Source organism: Mauremys reevesii, linkage group 5, assembly GCF_016161935.1.
Source record: "Mauremys reevesii isolate NIE-2019 linkage group 5, ASM1616193v1, whole genome shotgun sequence".
Lineage (NCBI taxonomy): Eukaryota > Metazoa > Chordata > Testudines > Geoemydidae > Mauremys > Mauremys reevesii.
The window spans coordinates 22,352,656-22,369,043 of NC_052627.1; the positions used below are offsets into that span (position 1 = coordinate 22,352,656).

The 16,388-nt window shown below is 46.2% G+C and overlaps 1 protein-coding gene across 1 annotated transcript in view; it reads right to left on the reverse strand.

Annotated features, from left to right (window-relative positions):
- The window catches only part of SNCA (synuclein alpha), a 96,295-nt gene extending 82,391 nt beyond the window's left edge, over nucleotides 1-13,904 (reverse strand). The window contains exons 1-3 of the mRNA XM_039539353.1: nucleotides 13,456-13,904; nucleotides 9,417-9,562; nucleotides 924-965 (exon numbers count right to left, since the gene is read on the reverse strand). Coding sequence (XP_039395287.1) covers nucleotides 924-965; nucleotides 9,417-9,537 — 163 coding nt within the window. The 5' untranslated portion in view covers nucleotides 9,538-9,562; nucleotides 13,456-13,904. The remainder of the gene's footprint in view (nucleotides 1-923; nucleotides 966-9,416; nucleotides 9,563-13,455) is intronic.
- Nucleotides 13,905-16,388: the final 2,484 nt, after the last annotated feature.

A 16,388-nucleotide genomic window follows, 5' to 3' on the forward strand; every position in this document is an offset into this window, starting at 1 on the left:
GACAGGTATAGCTCTACAGACATATGAAGAAAATTGGGAAAATATCACTTCCACTCTTCATTATGGACCCAATCCAAAGCCCCATGAAGTCTGTGGGACTCTTTCCATTGATTTTCATAGGCTTTGGATCAGGCCTTATGAGTCCAATTCTACTGTGTTCCTTCATATATTGAAATGGTGCAAAGAGAACCATCCTCCAGTTCCATATCCTCTAGTGCCATGGAAGAGTTTCAAACCCTGTGACTCATTCAGGTTTGAGAACAGTACAAGAAAAAGAGGTCATGGCTAGGATCAAAAAGCAGAGGTGCCACCTGTGATACAGACCCCAGATGTATTCTCCTCTGGGGCCTTGGTAGATCTGCACAAGGTGAAAGCACACATCACAGCAGCTCCAGCATTGCCTAAACACTCCACCACTCATTGACTGCTGACACTGGTCTCTACTGTATGCTTCAAACGCTCCCTACTTTCCTACAGCCTTTCCTTCCCACTCTGCACAATCCCGCATATGAGTGACCTCCTGACCACCAGCTTCTGCATCCTCCACTCCCTGCCATCGGTCGTGTTGGTCCCAGTCCCTAATCCCCAGGTAGCATCAGCCCCCAAGCCAACCGTCACCCACTTTACAACACCCTCATCCCCCAAATCATCCGGCAGCATGGGTCTCAGTCCTCCTGACTGATACACAAGCATCCCACTCCACCCCATATCCCCCAAATACATTTCCTTTCACCCTCTCCCACATTCGACACCTGGTGCCCTTCCTTGCCCAGGCTCAAGGAGAAAGAGACTTGCCCAAACAAGGCTGTCAATCTCTATGGTGCAGGCTGTGCAAAGACGAAAACCCCATTTAACAGATTATGACAAATCAGCCATCCGATTTTGACAAAAAGACAGTTGAAATAATGTGCATGTGTGCTTACCTGTTGTGACACCATGAACAACTCCATCCCTAGTCCTGGAACCTAAACAAAGCAAAAATCATTTTGTTATGAGCATTGGAAATACCACTTGGCAAATACTGGTACAAGTGAGTGGGTGATGGGAAAGCAGTAAATATAGCACAGCTAGATTTTAATAAATCATCAGAGTGTCTCACAAAATGCTTAAAATTAATTCATATCGGGCTTGATGTAAGCAATGGCATAAGGACTGAAGATCGCCTGGAGAACCATCAATAAAGGGTGAAGATAACTGGCAACGTTTTGAGTTGTGGAGTGGTGGAAGCATCCATGTTAGGTGTTCTAGTAAACAGCTTGTTAAGTAAGCACCCAATTCTGCAAAGACTTTTGCACATGAATAACCTCACTCATGTGAGCAGTTCCACTAATGTCGCACATGCATAAAATTACTCATATGAGTAAGGCTGTGTAGCCGCAGGACCGAGGGGTTAGCATGTGTGACTTACAACCCAATCCTGCAGTCTTTACTCTGGTCTTAATCAGGGGGAACTGCAAAGAGTGAGGGCAGGAAAATGATATAAAAGGGCCTAGTGGTAATAGAAACATGGTCATGAAATTCATTTTGGAAAAATGCAAGCTAATATTTCTGTGGGAAGTAATCTGAAACAAATGGTTTAATGAGAGTGGAATCTGGAAAACAGTTATGCTGAGAGATACCTAGAGCTAACAGTGAGCAGTAATAGATATAATACAGGACATGAGTGTATAGTGTGATGTGGCAGCCACAAACACCAAATCAATTTTGGGATGCATATGCAAATATATCTTGGCTCTTTAGGGAAAACTCCTGTATTGGAAAGGAAATGGGCTCTGTTTCCATTGGAGTCATTGGTAAAACTCCCATTCATGTCAGTGGGAGCAGAAATAAACCAATCAGGGAGTGCTCTGGAAAATCCCACCCTCAATGTCTTTTTCCATTCCGGACTTCTAGTTCTCTGGTTCTATAACTTAGCTACACATGAAGGGGATGAGCCCATCTCTGGCCTATAATGCTTAGCAATTTACAGTGCAGAGAATGGGTATGTGATACATACCATGGAAGCCAAAGTAATAGCTTTATAATGCCATTGGACTAGGTCTTTGAGGGACAGTATTGAGATCTAAATTTTAAAAAGCATTTAGTTTCTTTATTATGCATTATTATATAAGAAAACATTTCCCCAAGGAGTTAGTATTTAGAGACTTGTAGCTATGTTATTTTATTAATTTGGATAATTTTTATGTATCACACACACAGTATATGCATGTTATTTTATGTACAGGGCTTTTCAACGGTGTGTATGTGCATTGTTTCTTTAAATCTGTAGTAGGAAGCCAAACAAGAGGATCTGGGGAAAATTCAAGGCAGAAGCTCTACAGTGAAGCAGCGAGAAAGTAGCATTAGGTTTAATATCGTTTTCCTTATTCTAATAAAGTTTCTTGTTTAGTGTTAGAAGAAAGAGACGGTCAGTGATTCTTAGAGTTGTCACATTAGGGCACCTCACTAATATAAATGTAAATATTGTAGAACAGCACATAGTTTCCATCAGCATTATGTTTCATACTTTACTGGTGCCAGTTTGTTAAACCTAAACCCTGGGGTTTATTATCTGTACTATCAGATTTATGAACTTTTACATCATTGAAAATGTCTTGTTACTAAAGAGTAAGAGCAGAATAAGAATCACGTGAGAGAGAGAGAATGAATGATTTCTTTGTGTCATGTGAAATGACTTCATGCTCTAGCCTGGAAAATGAAGATGCCAGACTTGCCCGGGGTACTTTGGAGAAGATTGTCTCCCTGTCTGAAAATGAAGTAAATAGCTAATGATCAGAACAAAGGGCGAAGAAATGGTGTCCTTTCCTCTTTATATTCATTCTTCAATTTGTGCAAGGAAAAACTCCATTCCAAATGGTATCATTGCAAGGTTTCTGAGCGATCTGATTAAAAACAAAGCGGAAGAAGTGCTTTCAGTGTGTAAGGATTCATTTTAGGTCATCAGGGCTTGATCGTGCCTGTCATAGGTGCTCTGGCCTCAATCCAGCAAAGCATGTTTCACTTTAACATACAAGCAATTCCATTGACTTGTAGAAAGGGCCTACAAAGCACTTCACTGGCTTCAATAGGACAATTCACGTGCTTACAATTGAGCACATGCTTAAGTGCTTTGCTGGATTGGAGCCAGAGCGCCCACCCCCTTGCTGGATTGACTCCTTAGCTACTGTGGGCTAAATCCTTCGAGTGACATACTGTACATAAGTACATAAGAGCCTGGTAATTATGTTTAACTGTTCAACTGGGGTGGGGAGAGATGGGGTAAAGCAGCAAAAAATCCTTACAGAGGAATTCTCAAAGGTAGATATCTCCAGAAAGGAGTATACCATATATCTTGATTCTTACCTCACTTACACTAGCATTACACAGGTATAATTCCACTAACTTCAGTGAAGTTAGTCCTGATTTACACTACTACAACTGAGATAAAGAATCAGGTCTATGGAGAGTGGGGAGTGGGCCCATTGCCCACATGAGAGTTTGGCCAGTGGATCCACCCAAAGTACAGATTCTTATAAGCAAATTCATACTTGGCAGTAGATAGTAGCCAGCTATCTATGCAGTTTTCACACTTCATGTTCATACCTTACTTGTGCTGTGTTGTAACACAGCTTCTCTTTTTCTTAGACTTTGCTCAGTGTCAGAATACGGTTCTGTAAGGACAACGGCTGAATTCTGAGGGACAAATTCTGGCTGGAGAAGCACAGGGGCTCACCTAAGTAAAGTTGCAGCCAGTAGTGGGAGCATATGACGGAAAGTGGCTGTCTTTACTCTGGCCACTCCTCATGCTCTGTCTGACAGGAGCCGTGAAAGGGTGATAAAGGGCATGAACTAGCAGTCAAGAAACATGGTCTGCATGTACTATCTGATAAAGCAATGGCCTCTCTGCACAGATTACACAATTCAGGCAGAATAGTGGCACACATGCACACTACTTTTCCTGTATACTCTGTTCATGTGACCACACAGGAGCGGGGGTGGGGTGGACATTACTCTTGTTTTCAGGCACTAGCCAGAATATGGACCACCGGATGAAGAGTAAAAAATAGTAGCTACCACCCTTCCTTCCCATTTCAACAGTATTTATCAGCACTATTAAACTTAAGTAGCTATTTTCTGTGCTGGCTATGAGGCCCAATCCTGCAAGGCGTTAATTTCTGAGCACTTCTTTACAGGTGCCGAGTATTCTCAGCACTTCACTGAATTGGGGCCTCATTCAGCTATCGGGCTGGCTAAGGCCCTTTCTGCAGTGGTGTATGCACCACTTTAAGCAACAGCTGGTTGGGGACAGGGAAGCATGACCCCACTGGAGAGAAGGAGATATTATTGCTTCTGCTTCTGAGTGTTCCTATAGGGAACTGTTTCCACAAGGACTTTAGCAGGGATTAGGTTGCTCATTATTCCAACAGACAGAATTGGAATATTGTTGCTATCTCACTAGCTTTTCTACTGCCAAAGAAAAACAACATATGTCTTGAGAGAAGGCTGCAGCAGAGGCATTTCTATGATCTAAACAATAGGGGGAAGGTACAGTTTTGTAGCTGTGCACCTGCTGTGGGTCAGATCAAATCTACACAAATATGAACACCAGAGCTTGGGTACAGTGGAGAGTAGGAGCTGACCGGGAGAGGATCCATTCCCAGCTACCTGATACGGAGCTAGCCAGGCCAAAAGTAAGTTAAAGCTGCAGAGGGGGGCACGTTGTCCTACACCAAGATCACACACAAGCAGAGAAACCAGAGCAACAAAGCTTCACTCTGCCACATGCCATCTCCTGACAAGCCCCATCCCTTTCCCTGGTGATAGTGAAAGCTTGAGGCCAAGATTAGCACACTGCAGTCCCTGATTCAGAGCATCAAAGCTATACTCGAAGTCAGATTAAATTACTCTTACTTGCCTTGAGTAGTACCACACTCCTCACACAGTCTCACTGAAATCAGAATCTAGCCCTTACTCACTTAAATGAAATTTGCATAAAGATAAACATGGTTAAGTGATCCATATTTAGCTTCCTAAACTCAGATGTGCAAAGCACCCATAACTTCTAATGAAGACAGTGGGACTCAAGTTTAAACAATCTGGCCTGAGTGACTTGCACAGGCCATGCACCAAGTTAGTGGCAGAGCAGAAACCAGAACCCAGGTTTGGTTGCTGAATCCCAGTCCCCTTCTCTTAGTAACCACTAATCAGCACGGTTCCTTTGTATGTTATACCATAACTATGAAGGCTCTGATGCGAATCGGTGTAGCTCCATCTATTTCACTGGACCTATGCTGACGCCCACAAGCTAAGACTCTGAACACAGAGGGTAAGAAAAAAGCTAACTCAGGGCCTAATCCAAAACCCATCCGGGAGGACTTTCCAATGACTGCACCGGACATTGGATCAGGGGCTAAGAAAGGAGGAAACAAACAATGGGAGAGGAGAACGGCATTCAGCATGAAGATAAGAAGAAGAATAAAATCCAAACTTTCTCAAGTCTTCCGTAGCCCTCTGACCCACAAATAGAAATGTTCCTTTGTGTCCTAGAAGATTAAGCCATTACAATGATTCCACTGCTTCCTAGACAATGGATATTTTCCCATGGAATTCTCTCACCATCTTTTTTTGCACTAGATATTTTTTACAATGCTCTGAATAACAGGTAGCTGTAATTTGGACAGAAAAAACTTTAGCTTCTCATTAATTCCTCCCCAAGAACTGATGGCAAAGAGTCATTGACTAGCTGACTACTGAAATTTAAAAATTACTATCGAGACCCTCTCAATTCTGTTCTTAATAGAGTCTTTTCAGGAAGGTATCAACCAGTAGCATGACAGAACCCATTTGTAAGGCACCCAGTTATAGCTGCAACTCCACATACAGCCATGTGGAATGAAAATCCTCAACTGCTTCAATGCATTTCACTCCATTATAAATGAGTTCCGCTGTACTAATCCTTTAGGAATTTAGCCATTCTCCTCCTCTTCCTGTGATCTGGCTGAACAGGAGAAAAGAGAAGTTACCACTGCCCTGTGCTGGGGAGGTAAAAAGAGGGATACATGGCTTCTCTTTTCACATCAGGGCATGAAGGAGAATCAGGCCAACCTAGATCAGCTGATATTTTTAACTACAATTCCAGCCAGGGAAGATGAACTTCCAGAGGCAATACACACTAGCTATCATTACTCAAGGGCTGAAGGAGAGTGGATCTTTTGCCAGTAGCTTCTTACCTGTTACAGTGAAACTACATATATGTTTATGTTTCCTTTATGAAAGAAATCAGTTCAGTGTGGGATCACTCCTGCACTATTATTAATTATTAGTATACAGACCCTAACCCCAACAATTCACAACCTAAGCATATCGAAGACCATGGGAATTTTGCTATTGATTTCACTGGAAGCAGGATTGGGTTTCAGCATTCCTAGTATCACAGCAAATGGAAAAGGCATGAAGATTAACTCAGCATACATTTTATAAGCATACCTAATAAAAAGAAATCATGGAAGTGCTATCATGATCTACAAGGAAATAAATCATACACCACTGAAAAGTAATAATAGACAATGAAATACTGAAAGATATTCTGATAATTGTGAAAAATGCCTACATACATTGAAACATATATTCATTTTAAATTTAGTTTGCAAAATTACTGCTTTCTGTGTTTACCCGGGAATGGAATTTGCTATTGCTTAACTGGAAAAGAATGTTCAAGATGGGCTAAAATGTGTAGTATAATGTATCTGGAGCAGAAATAATTTGTTCAAAAATAATGCTAACCTGGAAGGGTATTGGGATTCGGGTGGGGGGAGGGGGAAGAAGTGTGTGGCAAACCCAATACTTCCATATCAAGGAAATTATTCCAGTTTTCAACCATCCTCTGAAATCTGTGCACAACTCCCTAGGTACACACAGCATCTGTACCAGTATTTACCTATAAAACCATGAAAAAAGAGAAAGGACATACTGAAAGGAATATATTATTTCGTTCACATTTTTCCATCACCTAATTTAACTTAGGAGGAAACAGAGGCATATGTTTATTTTAACTAACCAACCATTTAATCATCATGTGTTTTACAGGCTCTTCCTATGAATTTTTCATCACAGCCTTTGGAAGACACAGTTCTCTAGAGCTAGGAACCTGCTAAGCAACGAGGATAAACCTGTGGTTAAAGCATTGGACAGGAATTTGAAATGTGAATTCTATTCCCAGCTCTGCACAAGCTCCCTGTGTGACATGGGCAAGTCACTTGATATCTCCTTGTCTCAATTTTCCCATTTGTAAGAATGGTATAGTAATTCCCCTGTCTCAAAGGGTTGCTGTGGTCATTCCTTCACGATCCATGGAAGGAAGGTGCTGTGGGCCTACAATGTAACAAGTATCCATTAAGGAAACTCAGTCAAGGGAGGTAAGGGAATGAGATGCTTATACACAGAATGATGAATATCAGGAATCTTTATTTAAAATCTTGAAAAGCAACTGATTATATTCCCTTCCAACTATTGAATCCTTTTTGCTTTATACAGTGAGGGAGGATAGGGTTGGATAAATTGCCAAATTAACTGACTTTTTCTTAAAAATAAAACTCCTTAAAATCCACATTCAGTAGCATTCTGGTTATAAAGCCACCTGTCACACTGTCTTTTGTAAGCAGAGTCAGGATGAGCTCTACCCTGACATCTGGAAGTGAATTATGGCGAGGGTGCAAAAGAATTTCAGAGGCTGATTGTGTTTGCATAGGCACACCCACTCCGCCTAGCATAGCCCACAGCAGCCTAAAATGGTTACTTTCACAGCTGTGGGAGCCCCAATTTCTTTGTTATTGGGGCAGGAGGAATAAAGTGTTGTCACCCTGATTAAGTAAATGAGGAACTACGAAACTGTTTTATGATAAAGGATTTCACTATCAACTAAATAGCACTTGCTAGACAAGGGACGTGGGTTCCAAAACCCAGTGAATTGAGAGAGGCTGGGGATAGGTATCTGTACTTGGTGGTGTAGGCGCCTTCTGTGAGCCAGAAGCACCAGTTCCACCTACTCTCTCCACTGTGGAATATCAGAGTTGATTTTTGATTCCCTTAAGAATCTAGATACAGGTTACTGAGCTGAACTCACTTTGGGCTAATGGTGCACTAGCACAGGGGCTCCCCTACTGTGAGCTGAAATCACTAAGAGCTGAAATTACTAAAGAGCAGGAACTGCTGAGCTGAGAGCACTGAATACTGTGCTAACTAGTGGGGGAGCCTGAAGCTATACTGCGGAGCAGAGCAGCTGGCAGACTGGAGTGGAGCAGTTTGTGGGAACGGCTGGAGCGGATCATGGGACAGCTGGTGGAGCAGAGCAGCTGGCAGAGCGGAGCAGCTGTGGGATGGGTGGAGCGGCCCACGGAGTGAGCGGAGCCGAGCAGTTTGCGGGGACGGCTGGAGCGGATCACGGAGCAGTTTGTGAGGACAGCTGGAGGAGCAGAGTGGAGTGGCTGGGAGAGCGGAGCAGTTCGTGGAGAAGGCGGAAGCAGAACCCCACGGAGAGGCAGGGCAATTGGTCCCGGACCGCGTAAGGTGCCCCTTTCTACCCAGGCTGGCGGGGGGACCTCTGCAGATAGACTCTCGAAGTCTGGGGCTGCACTGACCCAGGACAGAGACTTCTGGATTATGGGACTTTTGGGACTGTGGGTGATTTGGGGGTTGCTGGACTCAAGAGCCCAGGGAAAAGGACACGGCCCAATTTCCTGGGGTGGGTCTTTGCTCACGGTTTGGTCTCTGAACTCTAGTTGAGGTGTTTTCCCAATTTAATGCTTGTTGTTTATCTCATGTAATTAAACCTTTTCTGCTACACCGAGACTCTGTGCTTGTGAGAGGGGAAGTATTGCCCCTTCGAGGCACCCAGGGGTGTGTGTAAGATTTTTCCAGGTCACTGGGTGGGGGCTCGAGCTGGTTTTGCATTATGCTGTAGGGAAGGGACCCCTATGTATTGAACCCGGCCCTTGCTGCTATCAGTTCGGCCTGGCAGAAGGGTTACACTTTGTATATTGTTCATTACTGTAGCAGCCTGTGTGCCCTTAAACTGTTAGGGCTCTTGGACAGTGAGCCACATTTTTGGGGCACATGTCTCCTATAGTACAGTACCATGTATGGCACAGATCTATGGTATGGTACTATGGTTTTAGCACCATGCTAAAATAATGGGTGGCTATCAACAATGCAATGATACACCAATGGATTTAGCAATAATTATTGTCCATCTTTACAGAGGTTTTACTTCCAGACTTAGGACTCAGTTCTGATCTCATTTCCATTGTGGTAGCTTTATTATTGAGTTACTCTATACTTATAGCAAGGTAACTCTGGATCCTTGTCCCTTCACTGATCATTCATTTCAGCAAACAGAAGCAAACAGGTTAAAAGCAATTTGTTTTCTATTGCCCACCTACCTACATAGAGAACACCCTCTTTCGTCTTTCCTGCTGCTTCTGCCACACCCTGTTTGGTTTTTTCTGCTGCTGCCACAACTCCGTCTTTAGCCCTGGAAAGCCCTTTCATGAATACATCCATGGCTAAAGATTTTCTTTACAGAGCACTAGGGGAAAAAAATAAGAAACATTTTGAATAAGAAAGTATTTTTCAGAAGGGAAGACTGTTCAAACTCTGACTGGAACCTTATTTATAAAAAGACTTTGTCTGTCAATCATCTATACCCACATATTATCTATCTACAGACATACATAGCTGTAGCTGTCCGTAGAAGTATTCAATATTTCATGCAGAATAAAAGTGGTTCAACAAGTGGATACGACAATAAGTGCAATTCTCCAAACAGCCTTCATGTTTTCAGTTTTCTCACATTCTACTACACAAACAAGTTTAACAGTGTTGCAGACACACATCAGGTTTATGCAGTACTCTCACAAACCAAGTAGGACAGGCTTATCCTTTAAAAAAACAGCCATATAAATGAGGAGGTGTCAATTTACTGTAGATAATCCATTTCTGACAGGGAGGTGCACTGGTTGACATAACAGGTCTTTTCTAGATCCTTTGATTCTTGACTGAGACACAATTCCCACTGAAGTGAATGGGAGTTTTGTTCCAAGGACTGCAGGATTTAGGTCTTTGATTAGATGATATTCCACATCTCCTCATTCAGAGGCACCGGTGTGGTTAAAAACACACCATCAACTTAAAAACTAAACAAAACAAAAATCACACGTCTCTCTGAAAATTGTTTACCTACTATTATTACAAGTGACCCCTATTGTAATTATATTACATCCCTATATTCACAGGGGTCCCTTCTAACCTTAGAATCTATGAATCTACAAACTGAAAGAGATTAAAGAAAAACATCTATTTTCCCTATATGCTTTTTTAGTGCATCTGACAGCATTTTGCCATAGACAGTTTCTCTTCCCAACTTGTGTAATCAGTTCCCCCTGTTATTTGTGTGAGGCATTCGGGTGGCAGAAGGGGTGAAAAAGTCATTTATAATAATTTTATGAAGGAAAATGTGATTGTAAAGCCACAGACATTGGCAGGTGGTTTCAGGGGCAGGTGTGGGACCAGGAACTTCATTTAAGACCTTAAAACAAAACAAAACAAACAAACAAAAAAACCTAGCAGTGTCCCTTTAACAAATTAATTCTTGATCATTTATTTCTCCACCCACATACAGAATAAGAGTCTATTGATGCCGGTACCTCCCTTTTCCTTGCGATGCTGAGTAGGAAGACTGGGTGTCTAAAGAAACATCTGTAGCCACCACTACCAACTTGTGATCATTTAAATTCAAAAATAAAAAATAGGAGTGAGATTTGTGTCTCATTAACACACACTGCAAAATCTGTCACCCTTCCCACAGAAAGAGAACAGCTTTCACATTGCTGTAAATAGGAATCTCAGTTTAAATGCACAAGATCTCGATCTCTCTCTGCCTGTCAGACAATCTTTCTGGGAGCTACTAGGGTGAGGCAAGATCGAACCAGACTTGATACTCATCCTTATCAGCAGGGGAAATCTCCAATTCTGTTTGATAAAACCCGCCCTCCCCCAGAAGGAGGCAGCTACCTGGACACTGTCCTAGCAGAAATGACCCTGAACAGAGAGAGGAGGGATGAGACATCTCTGTGCACGGGTGCAGCGACAGTTCAGACGACAATGCCTTCCGTCCCTTAGCCCCCCGGCCCCCGAGAGTTGTACTATTGGAGCACCTTAACTGCCTCCATGGAGAAGAAGCTTGAGGCGGGACTAAGCGGGTGGGTAAAAGCGAAGTTTGTGGAACACATGCTGGGTGTGGGAAAGGGGGGAGGCTCCTGCTGGGATCCACGGCAAAGCCTTGCCTTGGGGCAGTGCCACCCCTGAGAGAACCCACAAGGAAGTGGGGAGGAGGGCACCTGGCCCCGCCCAGCACTGCCCACCCTGCTACACACTCACCCCAGCTGGGGACAGGGACATACGGACCCAGCCACCCAGAGAGACAGGATCACACAGGCACATATAGCCCGGGTCACACAGAGACTGGGCAGGGCACCGGGATCACACAGGCACATATAGCCCGGGTCACACAGAGACAGGGCAGGGCGCCGGGATCACACAGGCACATATAGCCCGGGTCACACAGAGACAGGGCAGGGCACCGGGATCACACAGGCACATATAGCCTGGGTCACACAGAGACAGGGCAGGGCGCCGGGATCATACAGGCACATATAGCCCGGGTCACACAGAGACAGGGCAGGGCACCAGGATCACACAGGCACATATAGCCCGGGTCACACAGAGACAGGGCAGGGCGCCGGGATCACACAGGCACATATAGCCCGGGTCACACAGAGACAGGGCAGGGCACCGGGATCACACAGGCACATATAGCCCGGGTCACACGGAGACAGGGCAGGGCGCCAGGATCACACAGGCATATATAGCCCGGGTCACACGGATACAGGGCAGGGCGCCGGGATCACACAGGCACATATAGCCCGGGTCACACGGAGACAGGGCAGGGCGCCGGGATCACACAGGCACATATAGCCCGGGTCACACGGAGACAGGGCAGGGCGCCGGGATCACACAGGCACATATAGCCCGGGTCACACGGAGACAGGGCAGGGCGCCGGGATCACACAGGCACATATAGCCCGGGTCACACAGAGACAGGGCAGGGCGCCGGGATCACACAGGCACATATAGCCCGGGTCACAGAGACAGGGCAGGGCGCCCGGATCACACAGGCACATATAGCCCGGGTCACACAGAGACAGGGCAGGCGCCGGGATCACACAGGCACATATAGCCCGGGTCACACAGAGACAGGGCAGGGCGCCCGGATCACACAGGCACATATAGCCCGGGTCACACAGAGACAGGGCAGGGCGCCGGGATCACACAGGCACATATAGCCCGGGTCACACAGAGACAGGGCAGGGCGCCCGGATCACACAGGCACATATAGCCCGGGTCACACGGAGACAGGGCAGGGCGCCCGGATCACACAGGCACATATAGCCCGGGTCACACAGAGACAGGGCAGGGCACCGGGATCACACAGGCACATATAGCCCGGGTCACACAGAGACAGGGCAGGGCACCAGGATCACACAGGCACATATAGCCCGGGTCACACAGAGACAGGGCAGGGCGCCAGGATCACACAGGCACATATAGCCCGGGTCACACAGAGACAGGGCAGGGCGCCGGGATCACACAGGCACATATAGCCCGGGTCACAGAGACAGGGCAGGGCGCCCGGATCACACAGGCACATATAGCCCGGGTCACACAGAGACAGGGCAGGGCGCCGGGATCACACAGGCACATATAGCCCGGGTCACACAGAGACAGGGCAGGGCGCCGGGATCACACAGGCACATATAGCCCGGGTCACACAGAGACAGGGCAGGGCGCCGGGATCACACAGGCACATATAGCCCGGGTCACACAGAGACAGGGCAGGGCGCCCGGATCACACAGGCACATATAGCCCGGGTCACACAGAGACTGGGCAGGGCACCAGGATCACACAGGCACATATAGCCCGGGTCACACAGAGACTGGGCAGGGCACCAGGATCACACAGGCACATATAGCCCGGGTCACACAGAGACAGGGCAGGGTGCCAGGATCACACAGGCACATATAGCCCGGGTCACACAGAGACAGGGCAGGGCGCCGGGATCACACAGGCACATATAGCCCCAGCATCCTGTCTCTCTGGCAGACTGGGTCTATAGGGGTCCCTCTTCCCCCTCTTCCGCAGGGCCAGGCACGTACAGCTCCTCCCGGCACACGAGCAGCCCCACACTCATGCTTCAGCGAGAGGCTTTTCCCACTTCGCCCAAACTCCCCCCCCCCCCAAAAAAAACCCAACCCGCGTCGGGAAGGGTCCCCCAGCCCGGTTCTCCCGCGGGGACAAACCCTGGAGCATCCGCGCGCCCCCACCCCGCGCGCTCCATCCGGCCGGCCGGCCGGGTTACTCACCGGGCTCTTCAATCTGCAGACGCGTTACAAGTGGCCCCGAAGGGAGGCGAGCGGGGCGCAGCAGGGAGTCCCGGGGGAGCTGCCCCCGCTTCAGTACATCCCAGACAACGCAGGCGGAGGGGAGGCGGAGAGGGAGTCCAGCATCTAACGCGCCCGGGTCCCAGCTCCACAGGCAGAGAGTGAGGAGGAGAAGGGGAGGAGGAGAGCGGGGGAGGGATGCTCATCCACTTTCAGCGCGCGAAGCAAGCCCCTCTCCCTCCTTCCCCACCCTCTCGGGCTGATTTGCCAGAGGGAGGAGAGAGCCAGCCCCACACTCCCATCCTGGGGGGCACCCACTGCTCCTGGAGGCACGAAACCTTCTCCAGATCCACTCCCGCATTCACTAGTCCCCTGCCCACCACCCCCTCCTGAGCCTGAAATTTGGGGAGAAGAGAGGGACAGCGCAATGGCTTCAGCACCCGCACGCCTCCTGACTGCTAATGGGATTGGCAGTGAAGAGTTTCGTCCACACAGCTATTTTTAGCCCGAGTTTGCCTACTCCCGGGAGCGGCTGGCTCCTTGCTGCCATGTAGACATACCCCCAGGGACTGGGCGAAAATAATATTTCACAGTGCTCTCACTGTTGTGGATGGCAGTGGCCCGGCATGGTGTAGGCAATCATTAGCTTCTCCACCCCCCTTTGACTCATTAACAAAAATAAAGCTGGAGGCATAACAAATGCCTGCTCTCTCATATCTATAAACTCTTTACAAAGGTGATAACGAACTGACTCTGGCAGAGTCTGGATGAACAACAGCCGAGAGAGCAGGCAGGGTTTCAAAGAAATTTCAGCAGGATCTACCAGATATTTACCCTTACCCAGCTCCTAGAAAGAGTGAGGGAATACAAACTCCCGCTGTGCATTGCTTTCCTCGATTATGAAAAGGCCTTTTATAGCGTCAAGTTCAACGCAATATTAAAGGCGCTCACAGAGCAGGGCATTAACATGCAGTACATCAGTTTATTGAAGGAAACGAATACTGGATGTACAACAGACATTACTCTCCTCAAAACTCCCCTCCACATCCCAGTCGAGAAAGGCGTAAAGCAAGGACATACGATTTCACCGAACTATTAACCACCTGCCTCAAAATGGTTGTGAAGAAGATCAATTGGAGGAGTGGTGTTAACATATATGGAGAACAGTTATCTCATCTCAGATTCGATGACGACATCGTACTAATTGTCAAAAGCACCAACCAGCTGCAGAGCAAGCTGTGAAGACGCAACAAGAAAAGCAGTCAGGTTGGTCTAAAAATGAACTGCTGCAAAATGAAATACATGCAATCAGACATTTTATGAAAATCTCAAATAATGGTAACAGGAGAAGAAATTGAAGAAGTGGAACAGTACACATATTTGGGCCAAGAAGTTAATATGCACCAAGACACGAATGGAGAACTTTCGTGAAGGATTCGGGCAGGATGGTGTGTATTTAATTCCATCAAGGATGTCCTCAAAGGAAAAATCAACAAGACCATACATACAAATATCTTCAATTCAACAGTGCTGCCAGCCATGCTGTATGACAGTGAAACGTGGGCACTGACAAAGAGAGAGGAACAGCGGCTGTCGGTAGCTGAAAAGGCAATGGAATGAGCTATGTTGGGAATTTCCCTTCTGGATCATATCCCAAATGAAATAATTAGAGAACACAGTGGTGTGAAAGATATTGTCGTGGAAAGCAGGTATAATAAGGTACGATGGGTGGGCCACATAGCATGGCTTACGGACAATAGGTGGACCACAATCATTACCGAGTGGTACCCACGAGAACAGAAAAGACCACCTGGTTGGCCTCCAAGAAGATGGGAAGATGGCACTGTTAAACGTTTCGGATGAACGTGGAGAAAAAGGCAAGAATGCGAGAAGAATGGTGGACGTGTTGTGATCGGCACAGTCTTAACAATAGCTGAAGACCCATCGATCCAGGTGACATAACAAATCCATGGTGGTAGATGCATATCTATTTAAGTTCACACACATTAAGACCATGCAAGATACCCAAGGGATAAAAGGGAAAGGTGGATCCTACTGATCTTCATCTCTAAGCCTCCAAATTGACCATGAAAAGAGAATAGCAATAACATTTTCCAAAGTGCCTAAGGACCAGACTTTCAAAGGCATTTTATCATCTACATATGCAGATAGTCCACTGGTAGGGTTTACAAAAGTTTCTAGAGTTGGGAGTTAGCTGACTAGTGAGATTTTGAAAACTGCCTATCTGCAATTTTAAAGCACCTAAATGCCTTTGAAAAACTGTCCCTAAGCTACTTAGGAGCCTAAGTCCCACTGACTTTCTATGGGAGTTAAACTTCCAAGTGCCCAATTTGCTTTTGAAAATAGGACATAGGCAGGTTTAAAACAAACAAAAGGAAGTATTTCTTCACACAACACACAATCAACCTGTGGAACTCTTTGCCAGAGAATGTTGTGAAGGCCAAGACTATACTAGGGTTCAACAAAGGAACTATACAAATTCATGGAGGATAGGATTCTGGGTTAGATGGACCTTTGGTCTGACCCAGTATGACAGTTTTTATGTAAGTCACTTAAGCACTTTTTTTTTTAGTTGAAGTTTACTTGTTCCTACTGAACTCACTCTTACCCCCCCCCCACCCTCAAAAAAGATCTACACTCCAAAACATGAATGTTGCAAAAACGTAGATCTGGCACCTTAGTCCTACCAGAGTCTTTCAAGTTTTGGCCATCATGGTATCCCCACCACCACCCCCAATCATGTGGCATGAATAGAAAATAAGACAACTCTCCTTCCTCACTAAAAAAAATCAGGGCCTGATGCACTAGACATTTTTGCAGTGAAGTAGGAATAATCAGACTTATTCTCTAATTTGATAATACAATTTGGTCTCACAGGAGGCCAAAAGTCAGTG